The sequence below is a fragment of the Balaenoptera physalus genome, assembly GCF_965194825.1.
Source record: "Balaenoptera physalus genome assembly, chromosome: 19".
NCBI classification, from domain to species: Eukaryota; Metazoa; Chordata; class Mammalia; order Artiodactyla; family Balaenopteridae; genus Balaenoptera; species Balaenoptera physalus.
The window spans coordinates 55,444,228-55,462,273 of record NC_138900.1 but is presented as its reverse complement, the minus strand read 5'-3'; the positions used below and the strand labels follow the sequence as shown (position 1 = coordinate 55,462,273).

Below are 18,046 nucleotides of genomic sequence, written 5' to 3'. Positions count from 1 at the left end.
CAAGGGAGCTCGAGTGCCAGGCTAGGGGTTTGGACTTTACCTAAAGAGAACGAGGCACCACAGGAGAGTTTTAACAGCATGTAGGGGCAGAGAGTTGGAGTAGGAAGCTGACGCAGCCACCGGGTGGTGAGGTAGTGGGGGAGTCAGAGCAGTGAAGTGACCCAAGAGATTTTTTTTTTAAATTGAGGTGAGATACATATAACATAAAATGAACCATTCTGAAGAGAACAATTCAGTGGCATTTAGTACGTTCACAATGTTGTGCCACCACCACTTCTGTCTAGTTCCAGAATGTTTTCATCACCCCGAAAGGAAACCCCATCCCCAATGAGCAGCTGCTCCCCATTCCCCCCTCCTCCAGCCCCTGGCAGCCACCAGTCTACTTCTGTCTCTCTACATTTGCCTGTTCTGGACATGCCATATAAATAGACTCCTACAATATGTGGTCTTTTGTGTCTGGCTTTTTTTTTACTTTGCCAGAAGATATTAAGGAGATGGAGCTGACAGAGCTTGGTGACAGGTTGGACACGGGAGAGGGGAATAAGTTGAGCCTTAGGTAATGTGTGGAAGTCATTAACCCCCCCACTGAGGTACAGCCTGGGGTGATAGGGTGGGCAGGAAGGAAGAAGAAGATGATTGGCTTCATTTGGAAGCTGCTGACCTTGGAGGCGGGGCTGTGGACAGCTGCATGGAGATGCCCAGTAGCAAGTGGCCGTCCAGGGCTGAGCTGGAGGCATAGATCTGGGGCTTGTCAGCAGGCAGGTGCGGCTGACATCCTAGATCAAACAGAGCATATAAGAGGGGAGGGTCAAGGTTTTGACCCTGGAGACAGAGGCAGTTTCCACGATGGAGCCTGACAAAGGGCATCTAGAGAAAAGGAGAAAAGCCAAGTATCCCAGCAGGCAGGGAGTGGAGCTGTGTGTTCAAACCTTGTTGGTTCAAGTTCCTCTGAGAATCTGAAAATTTGTGGACTCAACCCCCAGAAAGATGCACACAGACGCATCGTTTGGGATACCATGTCAGCAGGTTCACTCTGAAATCCAACCGAGGACTCTGGGTATTCATAAACCTCAGGATGGGAACTTATGGGGTTACAGATTCAAAAATAGAATGGTCACCAATGTCATATGCCACAGCCAAGTTAGAGACGAATTGAAAAAAATTACTTCGATCTGGCAAGAAATACATCACAAATGGCCTTTGCAGTTCTTTGTAGAAGACAGACTTTAGGGACTTGAGCGAATGGGGAGAGGTGAAGTAGATTTGAGTCTAGCCAACCTTTTCAGTAGGTTTGGCTATGAAGGTACTGCATCTATGATGGGAAAGTCTTAAAGATGAGCAGAAGAGCCAGTGAAGGAGAAGTTGAAGATGCCCAGAGTGGTTGGTTGGGATAGAGGGTCCGGCGGGGAGGCAGACTGAGGGCTGTGCACCACCTAGTGGGGTGAGCTGGACAAGTAATGTAAGTTGTCTGTAATTCCACATCCTCACTCACATGGGCAATGCCAGTGCTTCCCTCGAGAGGCTGGAGTGAGATGAAATGTGAAGTAACCCATGTAAAGCACTTGAGTGGCACCTGGCATGAAGGGTGCCTCAATACACATCCGCTGCTGCTGTTATTATTATTATTATTATTATTATTATTATTATTATTATTATTATTATTGCCACCATCCAGTGCCCAGGTACCTGGGTACACACTTCTTCTCTGAGGAGCAAGAAGGAAGTTTCAGGGTTGGGGCACAGTCAGGTGTGGTTGAAGGTGGACGGATGTGAAGGAGCTGTTCTCCCCCCCACCTCTTTTCTTCCACCCCAAGTCGTTTTTTCTCTGTGAAGTAGGAGTCTGGGTGGAAGGAACGGGGGATGTTTGAGGGCAGTGGGGAGGGAGCTGAACCTGGAGACATAAAAGGATCACCAGGCAGTGTTTGAGGTCTAGCTGAGGTTGAAGGCGCCAGACCCATGGCGACACACATCTCCTCTGTGTTCAGCAGCTTGCGTGTGGAGTGGAGAAATAGGTCTTGTGCTGATCCTGGCTTGGGAAGTCATGGGGGCAGCTGAGGTCAAAAGAGAATGGCTAGCTTTAGAAAACAGTTTGGTAGTTTCCCCAAAAGTTAAACACAGTTGCAATAGGTGCCGGCAATTCCACTCCTAGGCATATACCCAAGACAACTGAAAACATACGTCCACACAAAAAATCGCACGTGAATGTTCCTAGCAGCATTATTCATAATAGCCAAAAAGTAGAAACAACCCAGCTGTCCATCAGCTGATGAGTGGATAAACAAATGTGGTGCATCCATATTAATAAGGAATATTATTCAGCCTTAAAAAGGAATGAAGTTCTGATACATGCTACAACGTGGATGAACCTTGAAAATATTGTAAGTAAAAGAAGCCAGTCACAAAAGACCACATACTGTATGAGTCCATTGATACAAAATATCCAGAATAGGCAAATGCAATAGACAGAAAGTAGATTAGGGGATTCCTGGCTCTGGGAAATGGCAGGGGTTGGAGGAAATGGGCAGTGCCTGCTAATGGGTAAAGGGTTTCTTTCTGGGGTGATAAAAATGTTCTAAAATTGTGGTGATGGTTGTACAACTCTGAGTATACTAAAAACCATTGAATTGTACACTTTAAATGGGTGAATTGGAAGATATGTGAGTTATATTTCAATAAAGCTGCTCTTTTTTTTTTTTAATTTATTTATTTGTTTATTTTTATTTTTGGCTGCTTTGGGTCTTCGCTGCTGCACGCATGGGCTTTCTCTAGTTGCGGCGAGCCGGGGCTATTCTTCACTGCGGTGCGCGGGCTTCTCATTACGGTGGCTTCTCTTGCTGCAGAGCACGGGCTCTAGGCGCACGGGCTTCAGTAGTTGTGGCTCACCAACTCTAGAGTGCAGGCTCAGTAGTTGTGGCTTACGGGCTTAGTTGCTCCGCGGCATGTGGCATCTTCCCAGACTAGGGCTCGAACCCGTGTCCCCTGCATTAGCAGGGGGATTCTTAGCCACTGCGCCACCAGGGAAGTCCCCAAAGCTGCTCCTTTTTAAAAGAGAGAGCAAGTATAGCCAAAGCAATAGCTTGTGGAGAAAAGAAGTAGAACTAAGAGGGTGAGGATAGACATGAAGAAAACTGTGACAAGAGCTGAAGTGTCGGTGAAGTCAAAGAATGGATGAAGTAGAGAAAAGAAACGAGAGCCGGAAGGACTGCAGGCTGTCCTCCGAGGGCTGGGCATGGGGAACCTCACACTTGATGATAATTACACCTCTCCAGTCTTCTGGTCTCCGGGCTAATCTTCTTCAGGTTTTTCACATCTTCCTCATATGCTATGATTTTAAGTATTGTTCATGAACCTGTCTCTCCTCGGGTGTTCCTGACCCTCCTGGCCCCCCAGTCCCTGGTGGTTAACATCTTCCACCAATAGCCCCCCAGCTCTGCTGGCTTCATCAGGATCGCCCCCCCCTCTCCTCCATGCTGCTGGGGCAAGGTCACTTTTTCCTGGTGTCTTAGTCCGTTCAGGCTGCTATAACAAAACATCACAGACTGGGTGGCTTGTAAACAACAGACATTAATTGCTCACGATTCTGGAGGCTGGAAGTCCGAGATCAGGGTGTCAGCATGGTCAGGTGAGAGCCCTCTTCTAGGTCAAAGACTCATTGTATCCTCACATGGCAGAAAGGGGAAGAGTTGTCTCGAGCCTCTTTTATAAGGGAATTAGTCCTGTTCACCCCGTGACCTAATCACCTCCCATCACCTTGGGGGTTAGGTTTCAACACATAAATTTGAGGGAACACGTTCAGACCATAGCACCAGGTAAAGGTCCAGTGCTGGCCATAGCTGTTCCTCTTACAGTCCCTTTAAGGAAGATCTCAGATCTCTAGCCAAATCTTACTCTGATACCAAGGCCAGACAAAGACACCACAAGAAAGAAGACTACAAACTAATATCACTGACGAATATAGATGCAACAATCCTCAACAAAACACTAGAAAACGGAATCCTAGAACATATTAAAGGATTATACACCACCACCAAATGGGATTTATTCCAGAATGCAAGGGTGGTTCAACATCTGAAATCAATGTAACACCCCACATCAATAGTCCTCTGAGAGGACTCCTCCTAAGCCCAACACAGATCGTCACAGCCTCCTTCCCATTTTGATTCAGAGGCCCTGATAGTGGGGCTGGGCCCCATAGCTGCTGGGCAGAGGGCAGCAGCTCCCAAGGTGACGGGGCCGTGAGACAGGACCTCTGGAGCTACCAGGCACTGCTGTGCCCCGGGGCTGTCTGCCCTGACCTTGCCTCTCTCCTGCCCCTCTGCAGAGTACTCAGTAGCCATGCCTGAGTCCACGTTCCCGGGCCTCTTCATGCTGGGGCTGCTGCTCTGGAGTCTAGTAGAGTACCTCATCCACCGCTTCCTGTTCCACATGAAGCCCCCCAATGACAGCTATTACCTCATCATGCTGCACTTCGTCATGCACGGCCAGCACCACAAGGTGAGCAGGGCAGGCTCTCACCCGGGTCCCTGCCACTGTGACCCACCCGTGGGAGCTGCCCATCTTGGTGGGAGTCAGGTTGAGAGCGAGGGGAAATCAAGGGCGTGTGACTGGGTCCTAACCTGCACCGGGCGTGGACAGAGTGAGCATGTGTGTCCAACTTTAATCCTCACAACAACTTCATTCCTTCATTTATTCATTCATTCAGTAAATGCTCACTTAAGTGCTCACTATGTGCCGGGCACTGTTCTAGACACCATTGAACGAAACAGTCAAGAATCACTGCCCTTGTGGAGCTTCATTCTGAAGGTGGTGCTGCAGTTCTCCCCATTCCACAGACTGGCAGACTGAGGCTTGGGGAAATAAAGGAACTAAGGAATTCACCCAAGGTCACACCTGGATGTTGTCCCCTGTGGAATCCAGAGTCTGTGCTCTCAGCCATCCACCCCCCTGGGGCTCCTCAAGGGCAACATGATGGTCCCAGCAGCTGGGATTGGAAGCCAGGTCTGCCCAGAGGAAGTTGTGTCCCCCTGCTGCTTCTCTGTCCCTGCACAGTGCTGTTCTCAGCCTGTCCCAGGGTCTCCATCCTCCCCCCGCCCTTCCTTCCTTCTTTGTCCTGGAGCCGGTGTTCTGGCACATAGCCAGCAAGTCCTGTTGCTCCTGGTCAGAGGGGAGGGAGGCCCACATCAGTATATTGCTCTTTCTCTGTCACCTGATTTCTCTCTCTCCTCTTTCAGCCCAGAGAGGGTCTCTCCTCAGAATACTCACACAGTCTCTAAAATCTTACCTGTCTGCCAGGCCCTTGACTTGGGAAGCTCCAGAGCCAAAGACTAGGTTCCTTTGCTGTCTGGTTCACTGTGACAACACCCCCTTGGAACAAAGAAGGCCACCTGGGGTGGGGGACCTGCCTGTTAACACTTCCAGGATCGTCCACCACGTGCGCCTTCATCACCCTCAGGCCTTGTCTAGGTGCCCCGCCTGGTACTTGGGGTGGGGGGTTGGGCCTCCTCTCCAGCACCGAACAAATTCCAGAGACAAAGGGGCCTCTTGAGCATAAAGCGGGGCTCTGCTCTGCGAGCATCCTGCCCACATCACACCCACCCCTGTTTTCTTGGCCGGTTTTCCAGGTCCCATCCTGGCTTGGAAATTGAGGGTGGGACAGACTCTCTAGGGCTTTTAGGCTTGGTGGCCCACCCTCCCCAAAGCCACCGAGGGTGCCAAGCCTACGCCCTCCCTGGACTGTGTGGGCTGCTCCGCCCCATCCCCCATGGGAGCACCTCTGGGCCGGCATGATGTGTGTGACCAGTCAGGCCCTGGGGCCCCGGGCTGCGTCCTGACTCATGAGCCCCTCCATCCACAGGCACCCTTCGACGAGTCCCGCCTGGTCTTCCCCCCGGTGCCAGCCTCTCTGGTGATAGCTTTCTTCTACGTGTTCTTACGGCTCATCCTGCCCGAGGCGGTGGGGGGCACCGTGTTTGCAGGGGGCCTCCTGGGCTACGTCATCTACGACATGATCCACTACTATCTGCACTTTGGCTCCCCGCACAAGGGCTCCTATCTGTACCACCTGAAGGCCCACCACGTCAAGCACCACTTTGCACATCAGCAGTCAGGTAAGGACCTGCCGATGCCTCCCCGCTTCCTCGTTTGTTCATTTCTTATTTGACAGCTACCCCTGAGCTTCCAGCCAGGGCCAGGCACGATTCTGGGGATACACAGTCAGCAAGGCAAGCCTGGGACTCCCATCCTAGTCCCTGGTGCAGGGGGCTGTGCAGAGACAGACAAACAAGGAAACCAGTAAATAGCAAAGACCATTTCAGACAGTGATAAGTGCCACAAAGAAAATAAAGCAAAGTGATGTTAGAGAAACCATGTCAGCGGGGCAGGGGACCCACACTGTTTAATAATATAGAATGTGAGTCACAGATGGGATTTTCTAGTAGCCACATTAACAAGTAAAATTAAACCAATGAAGTTAATTTTAATAATATAGTTTATTAAGCCAAATACAACCAAAATATTATCATTTCAACGTGTGATCAATATAAAAATTGTTGGGAATTCCCTGGAGGCCCAGTGGTTAGGACTCAGTGCTTTCACTGCCGTGGGCCCAGGTTTGATCTCTGGTTGGGGAACTGGGATCCTGCAAGCCGTGCGGCGTGGCCAAAAAAAAAAAAAAAATTGTTAATGAGAAATTTTACATTCTTTCCTTCTATTAAGTCTTCGATATCTGGTGTGTATCTTGCACTTACAAGCCCGTTGCCGTTCAAGGGCTAAATGTTCATTGGAAATACTTGATCCATATTTAGAGTTTATAAAATTTACAGTCAAAAAAGTAGATTCACATACATGAGTTGCTCCAAATGTGCCTAAAAGTTTTCCAGTAACTGAATCGAGTATAGGTTTTTACATTGAAATGTAAGTGAATTAAAATTAAATGAAGTTGGGAATTTAGTCCCTCCATAGCTCGGGCCACATTTCCAGTGCTCAGGAGTCACATGGGCTAGTGGCTACCCTGCTGGACAGCAGAATGCTAGCTAAAGTGGTCCAGGAAGGTGTCACTGCAGAGACGTCATTAGAGCTGAGACCTGAATTAGGAGAAGCCAGCATCCAGTGTCTGGAGGAAGAGCATCCCAGGAGCAACAGGTGCGAAGCCTTGAAGCAGGAATGAACTTGGCATTTTCAAAGAGAAGGAGGCGGCTGGAGTGTGAGGGAGAGAGAGGCAGAGGCAGACAGCAGCCAGGCTCTCCCAGGAAGCCAGGCCAGATAAGAAATTGGGGGTTATTCCAACAGTATCCTTGGGAGTCTAGAAACACTGGTACCCTGCTCTTGACTTCTGCCAGAATGGCCCTGAGAGTTGGGAAGGCCATCGGGGACCGATGTTGAAATCTTCCCCACGTGCTAGCCCCAGCCAGGTTCCCTTCCGAGCAAACTGACTCCTTCAAGAATGCCTCATCTTCTCCCCATTTGTCTCCCTCTCTAGGATTTGGCATCAGCACTAAATTTTGGGATCACTTTTTCCACACCCTTATTCCGGAAGAACCCCACCCGAAGATACAGTGACAACTCCCAGCCCTGTTGTCCTGCCCTCAGCCCCGCCGTGGCCCCTACCCCAGTCCACCCCCATCCAGACCCTGCAAAGAAGGTTTGCTTGACCAGGCAGTACGGGCTTTGTCCGGCCCTCGGGCTTGGTGGAGGGTGCTGGGGAAACCCTGAAGCCCGAGGCTAACCCTGAGACTGCCCTCCTGACCCAGCACAGGAGGGTCACGTCCACTTGGTGGCCCAGTGGCCCTCAGGGACTAGCTCTTCCTTGGAGCATCCCAGCCTCTTCACTCACACCCCCGCCCAGTGCCTTAGCCCACAGGACTGCTTCAGGACCTGGCCAGTGGGGACTTTCCTAAGGGGAGTGAAGGCAACTGACCCCTGGGACCAGCTGGTGTCCCACCTGTATCTTAGCACCCTGGGCTCCCTAGGAGCTGCCCCCCCCCCGAAACCCTGGAACTGCCAGTGTTAACAGTGAAGAACGGGGTCTGCAGGGCCATGGCCCTCGTCTTCCCCACCTTCTCCTCCTGGGGAGGGTGTGGTGGCTCTGGCTGTTGTCCTGAGGACTGGAGAGCACAGAGGTGGATGAAGCGCTCTCAGAAGAGGAGAAAGCATGAAGCCTCCTCCAGGCCACCCCCAATCCTGGGGCGGCACCTTTGTCCCCTGCCAATGACAAATGCCAGCTGCGTCACCACGTGCCTCGGGCTGTGACACATCCAGCACCCACACGCCTGGCCCTCACCTGTCTGTGCAGGTGGGCCGACAGTAGCTGTTGCGGGTCTCAAGGCTGGAGGGAGCCCACGCCCCTTTCTTTAGGAAGCACCAGCTGCTCTAGCCATCTCTTCGCCTCCAGAATCACAAAGCTTTTCCCCAAGGGAGGCTAAAGAGACCTCTCCATGGGTGGGAGCCCCATCCTGTCCCCAGCCATTCTCGACCTCCACCTGGCATAAGTGGGCCCCTGCCCGCCTCACTCAGGACCCTTCCAGCCAGTGCCTCCTTAAGCCGAGAAGAAGCCTTGATGCGGTGCCTTATCTCCCAGCCCCTCCCACCCCAGCGGACGAGGTTCCCACCCTTTCTTCCTCATAACCAAAACCCTCGCTGCTCACAAGAGGGTCTTATTTATAAACTATATAAATACCCTTAGTCGGGCCCCAGACCAAGTAGCTGCTCAGATTGCCCTTTCTAATCCTACATGTCGAGCTTATGTAAAAACGTTTTTGTCTTATTTTTGTTCCCTTCTTACCCACAAACCGTTACTACTTGAAACTTTTTAAAAACTCGATGTGTGTAAAGGCTAAAGGGAAGCAGTTTGACCGATCCTGTGATTTGTACTGTTTACTGCGGGGTTATTTAAAGATTTGGGAATAAATATACAAACTACCGTTGTGAAATAAAGGTGTAAATAAATTGTATATTTTGAAAAATAAAAACATTGGAAAAGAAACCAAAAAAGAGGTGTTACTTGCTGATGGCCACTCACCAGACTTTGTCGAGGCCGGGGAGGTGCAGGAGGGTTGGGGGTGTGTGGCTTGTTGAGCAGGAGGGAGTATTTATTCGATCGCTGACCAGGTTGTGTAGACTTGCTGGGGTAGAGTGATGATAAAAAGCAGACCAACCCCTATCCTTTTATTCAATTTTATTACTGTTTGTTTTTTTTTTTTTTGGTCACTGCCTCGGGGCTTGTGGGATCTTAGTTCCCCAACCAGCGATCAAACCCACGCCGTTCGCAGTGAAATCGCGTGGCCCTAACCACTGGACCACCAGGGAATTCCCTCGTTACTGTATTTAAATTCTCTGCAGACAGCATCTCCCCCTCACTGCTTATACCTGGAGGTGGGCATAAGGGGGCGTCACTCCCACCAACTGCCTTGGTACACAACAGAGGAGGTGTTTCTTCTGGAATTTACCAGACCACAGCTAAGACTCTTGTTGACTTTTCTAAGGCTCCAGCAACAAATGCCCAATGTAGGAACTAGAACTTCAGGCCAGCTCAGTCTGGGTGAAACAGTTTCCCAGGATATCTTCCCAGCCACCACATCAGAACCACCTATGGAACCCATCAAACCACAGATCCAAGTCCTCAACGCTCAGTCTCATTCAGTAGGTGCGGCAGAGGTGGGCTCTGCATTCGCCTGCACAAGGATGCAGAGGCAAAAATGAAAGCGGAGGCAAGCTGATGTTGGCGAGACCGTGGCCACATGGAGGGGCCCCCGCTCCTGCTGCCTCTCCCTGCTCGAGAGAGCAGCTCCCAGCCTGAAGGTTAGGGCGACCTGTCTGAGCCAATCCTCCCTCAAGCTCCTGCAATCAGGCCATCCAAGCAGCAGAAATCCAACCTCCATTCCCGAGATGCTGTTGGGAGTCCAACCACGGAGCATCACTCCCCAGGGGAAGGAAGAAACAAAAAGCAGGAGCAAAGGAAGAGATCAACTAGTTGTAAATACGCGAGTCCACCGGAGACAGGTCTAAGATGAGCAAGTTTGAGCGAAAAATTAATTGGAAAAAAAAATTCTTTAAAAAGATTAAAACAGAGCTAGTAAGAAGTGCCAAAATCTATGTGAGTTTGTGGCATGGTAATGAGAAGATTTAGGGGGGGGAAAAAAAAGCCAATCTATTAATGAAAAGGTCCACTCAGTGAATATTGGACAGACTCCCCCAGAGCTTCCTGCTGTGCTGGCTAGAACTTTCCAGGGGGTTAGGAATTTCCACAAGGCCTTGGAAGGGAGAGAATGAGCCCCATCCTACGGAAGAGAATAATATAGAAAGTGCCCTTAACCTCAAGCCAGTTGGCACTCAAAGTGCAGTCCCTACTCAGTGATCATCTGCTGGAGTCAGAGAATTTTATCTTCAAGTGCAAGACCCAAGGAGGAGTCAAAGATTAGATGCTAAAGCCAGCAGGGGACATTATCAAGATGCCAGCGCATCTAGCATGATGGGAAAGCCTGAAACTCGGAGCACGTGATTATTTCTGTAGTGGGAGAAGACAGAAAAATCATCAAGAAAGTTTAATGTTTACGTGGACCAAGGGCCATTTAAGTTCTGATCAGTGTAAAGTAAATATGCAGGTTGACTGACTCTCAATGATCCTAGCAACTTACCTGATTCTCTAGCAACAACCCAGCTTCCCTGGCAGAGGACAGGGCCATAGCTGTTATCTTTATTTCTGGCATCGCTCTACCTCCAGACATGCTGTCTTCGGGCGTTTCTCGGCTGACCTGAAGAACCGCCCTCTTAACTTGACTCCGTTCCACTCCTGCATTGGCTCTAGCCTCCCATCTCTGCCTTTGAACTTTGTACTGTTTCTAATTGTGCTCAGCGCAAAGCCCAACTTGTAACAGGCCCCAATAAATGTTAGTCTTGTCTCCGTCAGATCTCTGGCAGGTTACATTGTTTGGGCTTTGGTTTTCCACCGGTTCCCTGGCCTCTGCTGCCCTCTGGTGACAGCATGTGGCTCTGCCCCCTTATGACTGGAAATCAGATGCCTGTGACTGTAAAATTCCATCACTTTTCCACCTTACCTGTTCTCTTACCTTACTGTTTTGTCTCATCTACTGTTTTTGAGAGGAAGCTGGAACTATACATATGAACTTTCCAGTTCTAACTTTCTATAAAGATATGATGGTTGGGAAAAAAGATGGAGATTTCTTTACAATGAGGTAATAACGGCACAATGAAGAACTGTTATCTATTAAGGATGCTACAGGGTGAATGTGAAATTTGGAAAATGCCAAGAGTCTCATCTGCACTCCATCCCAGACACCTTATTAGCTTATAGTGTGGGAGGGGGAAGAAGGAGCAATAAGAAAAAGAAGAAAAAATATTATTTTGGCAAAAGCATAAAGGTAGGGGGCTGTCTTCATTTAGGTTCCCTAAAAAGCAAACCTTAAAACAAGAACATGGATGCATGTAGTTTATTTGGGAGGCAATTGCAGAAATAAAGAGTGAGAAATTGGGAAAGATTAGACAGTGGGGGAGCCAAATAAGAATGAGTATGTGAGGTTCTCATACAGATTCCGCAGGGGCATCTTGAGAAGCAGACAGAATACCTGCCAGAATTGTCCACCTAAAGGACAAGAGGCTGGAACATTTACCCACAGCTTCCTCTCCTATTGGTTGAGCATTGGTGTCAACACCCTTCTCACTGATGTGCTGTCCCAGCATGCAATGCAACCAGATTCCTTGGCTCTGACAAAGGTCCTGGAACAAAAGCAGAAAGACAGATGTGTGCAATTGAAGTGGGATGCAGTCAGTACAAGCTGAGTGTGAGCTTGCCAGGAACTATCCACCAGAACTGTGGCTGAGTTCCCGCAGAACCTTCCACCACAACTGAGGTTAAGACCAGAGGTGGGCTGAAGGGACATGACAAGGATGCCAGACATGTCTGCTACAGACCCCAAAAAGCTAGATCCACAGTGGAAGAGTGAACCGGAAGTAAAACCACCTTCCCAGGGCACTGCAAGTAAAATTACCTGCATGGAGTGGAGAAAAAGCTCTTTTGAGAATATAGAACCACAAGCATAGCCCTCATGGTGGTCTGAAGCCTGGATTCACATAAACTGTGTGGTTTGAAACACCTCAAGTCAAAATTTTAGTGCAAAATATCCCTGACTGGTGGAGCCACAAGGCTCTCAGGAGAAGCACTTATAAAGTTTGGTGGAAAAAAATGTAGCTTCAATCCAGGCCTCAAAAAATTCCCACAGATAAAATTCCAAGGACTATAAGCTCACAATAAAAACAAAACAAAACACACAGGGAAAGAAGGCACCATGAGTAAACGCTGGTAGAAACAACATGCAACAAATACACCAACAAAGACATCAGACATAGGAATTATGAGATGGGCTAGATACTTGCCATTTACTCTCCAGATTCACTCTCCCCTTCTTTCCCATCCCTCTCAGTACCCTGTGAGGCTGATCTGTGTGAACTGCCTCAGTGTGTTCTTTTGCATATTGACTGCCAGTTCTGCAAATACAGGCACTGGCAAGAGATTGGCGGTCCAGGTGTTTATACCTGGAACTCTTTAATTTACTTCAGCAATGGTTTGTAGTTTTCAGTGTACGAGTCTTTTCACCTACTTGGTTATATTTATTCCCAAATATTTTATTCTTTTGGCTGCTATTGTAATCGGAATTGTTTTCTTAATTTCCTTTTTTTGTATTTTTCATTGCTGGTGTATAGACACACAACTGATTTTTGTGTTAATCTTATATCCTGCAACTCTGCTGAATTCCTTCATTAGCTCTAGTAAAATTTTTATTGGATACTTGGTTTTCTACATACAAGATTATGTCATCAGTGAACAGAGACATTTTTACTTCTCCTTATCCAATGTGAATGCCTTAAGTTTTTTTTCTTGACTAATTGTTCTGTCTAGAACTTCCAGTACAATGTTGAACAGCACTGATGAAGATGGGCATCCTTCTCTTATTCCTGATCTTAGGGAGAAAGCGTTCAGTCTTTCACCATTAGATATGATGTTAGCTCTGGGTTTTTCATAAATGTCCTTTATCAAGGGGAAGTTCCCTTCTCTTCCTGGTTTGCTGAGTGTTTTCATCATGAAATGGTGTTGAATTTTGTCAAAATTTGTTCCTGCATCAATTGAGGTGATGTGAGGTTTTTTCCTTTGTTCTATTAATATGGTGTATTATATTGATTTCATATGTTGAACCACACTTGCATTCCTAGAATAAATCTCATTTGGTCATATAAAGGCGTACAATCCATTACTGTGTTTTAGGATTCAGTTTTCTAGTATTTTGTTTTGGATTTTTGCATCTATATTCACCAATGGTATTGGTTTGTAGTTTTCTTTCTTGTGGTATCAGGGTAATGCTGGCCTCATAAAATGGGTTAGGAAGTGTTCTCTCCATTTATCTTTTTGAAACAGTTTGAGAAGGATTAGTGTTAATTCATTTTCAAATGTTTTGTAGAATTCACCAGTGAAATCATCTGGCCCAAACTTTTATTTTGGCGGGAAGGTTTTGATTACTGATTCAGTCTCTTTACTTGTTATAAGTCTGTTCAAATTTTTCTATTTCTTCTTGAATCACTTAGGTTATTTGTGTGCGTCTCATCTAGGTTATCTAATTGGTTGATGTACAATTGTTCATATATTCTCTTACAGTCGTTTTATTTCTTTTTTATTATTATGGAAAGAACACTTAACATGAGATCCACACTCCTGACAATTTTTAAAGTGTACAATATATTATTGTTGACTGTAGGTACAATGTTGTACAGCAGTTCTCTGGAGCTTATTCATCTTTCTTGACTGAAACTTGATGCTCAATGACTAGTAACTCCCCATTTCCCCCTCCCCCAGCCTCTGGGAACCACCATTCCTCTTTCTGATTCTATGAATTTGACTGTTTTAGATACCTCTTATAAGCTGAGTCATGCTGTATTTGTCTTTCTGTGATCAGCTTATTTCACTTAGTATAATGTCCTCGAGGTTCATCCATGTTGTTACATATTGCAGAATTTCCTTCTTTTTTAAGGCTGAATTCTATTCCATTGTAGGTATATACCACATTTACTTTATCCATTCATCTGTTAATGGACATTTAGGTTGTTTTCACTTCTTGGCTATTGTGAATAGTATTGCAATGAACATAGATGTGCTATTTCTTTGAAATCCTGATTTCAACTATTTTGGTTAAATACCCAAAAGTGGGATTGCTGGATCATATGGTAGTTCTACTTTTAACTTTTTGAGAAACCTCGATACTGATTTCCATAATGACTGCACCATTTTCCCTCCAACAGTGTGCAAGGGTTTCAGTTTCTCTACATCCTCACCAACACTTGTTGTCTTCTTCTTTTTTATAGTAGCCATCTTGACAGGTGTGAGATGATATTTCATTGTGGTTTTGATTTGCCTTTCCCTAATGATTAGTAACGTTGAGCATTTTTTCACATACAAGTGGGCCATTTGTAAGTCTTCTTTGGAGAAATGTCTGTTCAAGTCCTTAGCCCATTTTTTTTCATCAGGTTATTCATTTTTTTACTATTGAGTTGTAGGAGTTCTTTATATATTTTGGAGATTAACCCCTTATCAAATATATGGTTTGAAAATATCTTCTACCATTCCATAGGTTGCTTTTCCACTCTTGTTTCTTTTGCTGTGCAGAAGCTTTTTAGTTTAATATAATTTTACTTATTTTTGTTACCTGTGCTCTTGGTGTTGTATCCATGAAATCATTGCCAGGGTCAATGTCACAAAGCTTTTCCCTTATGTCTTCTTCTAGAAGTTTTACAGTTTCAGGTGTCATGTGTAAGTCTTTAATCCATTTTGAGTTGGTTTTTGTGAGTGATATAAAATAAGGGTTCAATTTAATTTTTTGGCATGTGGATATGGTTTTCCCAACACTATTTGTTGAACAGACTATCCTTGTCCCATTGTGTATTCTTGGCACCCTTGTCAAAGATCAGTTGATCATATATATGTGTATTTATTTCTGGGTTCTCTATTCTGTTCCATTGGTCTATATGTCAGCCATTATGCCAGTACCATAATGTTTTGATTACTGTAGGTTTGTAATATATTTTGAAATAAGAAAGTGTGATTCTTCCAGTTTCGTTCTTCTTTCTCAAGAATGATTTGGGGGCTTCCCTGGTGGCACAGTGGTTAAGAATCTGCCTGCCAATGCAGGGGACACCACAGGTTCATGCCCAGGAAGATCCCACGTGCCACGGAGCAACTAAGCCCGTGCACCACAACTGCTGAGCCTGTGCTCTAGAGCCCACGAGCCACAACTACTGAATCCCGTGCGCCTAGAGCCCATGCTCTGCAAAAAGAGAAGCCACTGCAACAAGAAGCCAGTGCACCACAATGAAGAGTAGCCCCCACTCGCCACAACTAGAGAAAGCCCGCATGCAGCAATGAAGACCCAATGCAGCCAAAAATACATAAATAAATTTTAAAAAGAATGATTTGGCTATTTATGGTCTTTTGTGTTTCCATATTAATTTAATTTAATTTAATGCACCACGCAGCATGCGGGATTTTAGTTCCCCAACCAGGGATTGAACCTGCGCCCCTTGCAGTGGAAGCATGGAGTCTTAACCACTGGACCACCAGGGAAGTCCCTCCATATTAATTTTAGAACTGTTTTTCTATTTCTCTATAAAATGACATTGGGAGTTTGATAGGGATTGCATTGAATCTGTAGACTGCATTGGGTAGATGCTCATTTTAACAATATTAAGTCTTCCAATCCATGAACACTGGTCTTTCCATTTATTTGTATATTGTTTAATTTCCTTCATCAGTGTTTTGTAGTTTTCAGCGTACAAGTCTTTTACCTCCCTAGTTGATTTATTATTCCTAAGTATTTTATTCTTTTTGGTGCTATTGAAAATGGCATTGTTTTCCTAATTTCATTTTCAGATAATTTGTTGTTAGTGTATAGAAACACAACTCATTTTTTACGTTGATTTTGTATCCTGCAACTTCACTGAATTCATTTATTAGTTCTAACAGTTTTGTGGGCTTTTTAAATGGCGTCTTTAGAGTTTTCTATAGATAAGACCATGTAATCTGCAAACAGGGACAACTTTACTTCTTTCTTTCCTATTTTGATGTCTTTTCTTTCTTTTTCTTGCTTAATTGCTCTGGCTAGGACTTCTATTATTATATTGAATAGAACCGGTGAGAGTCGACCTCCTTGCCTTGTTCCTGATCTTGGAGGAAAAGCATTCAGTTTTTCACCATTGAGAATGATGTTAGCTGTGAGCTTGTAATATATGGCCTTAGTGATGTTGAGATAATTTCCTCCTATTCCTAATTTATTGAGAGTCTTTAATCATTAAAGAGTGTTGAATTTTCTGAAACGCTTTTTCTGCACCTATTGAGATGATCATATGTTTTTATCCTTTATTCTGTTACGGTGGTGTATCATATTAATTGATTTTCATATGTTGAACCATTCTTGCATCCTAGGAATAAATCCCACTTGGTCATGGTGTATGATCCTTTTAATGTGTTGTTGGATTTGGTTTGCTAGTATTTTGTTGAGGATTGTTGTATCTGTATTCAGCAGGAGTATTGGCCTGTACTTTTCTTATATCTTTGTCTGGCTTTGGTATCAGCATAATGCTGAGCTTATAAAATTAGCTTCAAAGTGTTCTCTCCTCTTCAATGTTTTGCAAGAGTTTAAGAAGGATTGGTACTAATTCATTTTAAAATATTTCGTAGAATTCACTAGTGAAGCCATCTGGCCCTGGGCTTTTCTTTGTTGGGAGGTTTTTGATTACTGATTCAGTCTCTATTACTAATTATAGGTCTGCTCAGACTTTCTATTTCTTCATGATTTAATCCTGGTAGACTGTATGTCTCTAGGAATTTATCTGTTTCTTCTAGGTTACCCAGTTTGTTGGCATGTAATTGTTCATCACAATCTCTCTCCCTCTTTTTTTTTTTGCTCATGCTGCAGGGCTTTGTGGGATATTAGTTCCCAAACCAAGGATCAAACCCGGGCCCCTGGCACTGAAGGCCTGGAATCCCAACCCCTGGACCTCCAGGGAATTCCCCATTACAGTCTCTTTTGATCCTTTTTATTTCTGTGACATCAGTTGTAATGTCTTTTATTTGTGATTCTTTTTATTTGAATTTTCTCTCTTTTTTTCTTAGTGTAGCTAAGGGTTTGTAGAGCTTATCTTTAAAAACATAAACTCTGTTTCACTGATTTTTTCTATTATTTTTCTGTTTTCTATTTCATTTATTTCTGCTCTAATATTTATTTCCTTCCTTCTGCTAACGTTGGGCTTAGTTTGTTCTTCTTTTTCTAGTTCCTTGAAGTGTTAAGTTTGGTTGTTTATTTGAGATCTTTCTTCTTTTTTATGTAGGTATTTATTGCTGTGAACGTCCCTCTTAGTACTGCTTTTGCATCCCCTAAGTTTTTTTGTTTTTTTAATTTTATTTATTTACTTATTTATTTATGGCTGTGTTGGGTCTTCGTTTCTGTGCGAGGGCTTTCTCTAGTTGTGGCGAGCGGGGGCCACTCTTCATCGTGGTGCGCGGGACTCTCACTATCGCGGCCTCTCTTGTTGCGGAGCACAGGCTCCAGATGCGCAGGCTCAGTAATTGTGGCTCACGGGCCCAGTTGCTCCGCGGCATGTGGGATCTTCCCAGACCGGGGCTTGAACCCGTGTCCCCTGCATTGGCAGGCAGATTCTCAACCACTGCGCCACCAGGGAAGCCCATCCCCTAAGTTTTGGTATGTTATGTTTCATTTGTTTCAAGGTACTTTCTAATTTTCTTTTGATTTCTTTTTTGACAGGATAGTTGCTCAAGAGTTGTTTAATTTCCACATATTTATGAATTTTCCAGTTTTCCTTCTGCTGTTGATTTCTAGTTTCATTCCACTGTGGTCAGAAAAAATACTTGGTATGATTTCAATGTTCTTCAATTTGTTAAGACTTTTTGTGACCTAACTTCTGATCTATCCAGAGCAGAAGCTGCCTCTTGCTCCAGAGCTTCTTGCTCCAGACCTCCCCATGGAATCTGGCT

The 18,046-nt window shown here is 45.5% G+C and overlaps 1 protein-coding gene across 3 annotated transcripts in view; it reads left to right on the top strand.

Annotated features, from left to right (window-relative positions):
• FA2H (fatty acid 2-hydroxylase) overlaps nucleotides 1-8,988 on the top strand; it is a 57,404-nt gene extending 48,416 nt beyond the window's left edge. For 2 of the 3 annotated variants that reach the window (XM_082439102.1, XM_082439101.1), the window contains 3 exons: nucleotides 4,322-4,494; nucleotides 5,855-6,107; nucleotides 7,478-8,988. In XM_082439102.1, coding sequence (XP_082295228.1) covers nucleotides 4,322-4,494; nucleotides 5,855-6,107; nucleotides 7,478-7,557 — 506 coding nt within the window. In that variant the 3' untranslated portion in view covers nucleotides 7,558-8,988. The remainder of the gene's footprint in view (nucleotides 1-4,321; nucleotides 4,495-5,854; nucleotides 6,108-7,477) is intronic. The other variant, XM_082439103.1, reaches the window with a different exon arrangement.
• The last annotated feature ends 9,058 nt before the right edge of the window (nucleotides 8,989-18,046 follow it).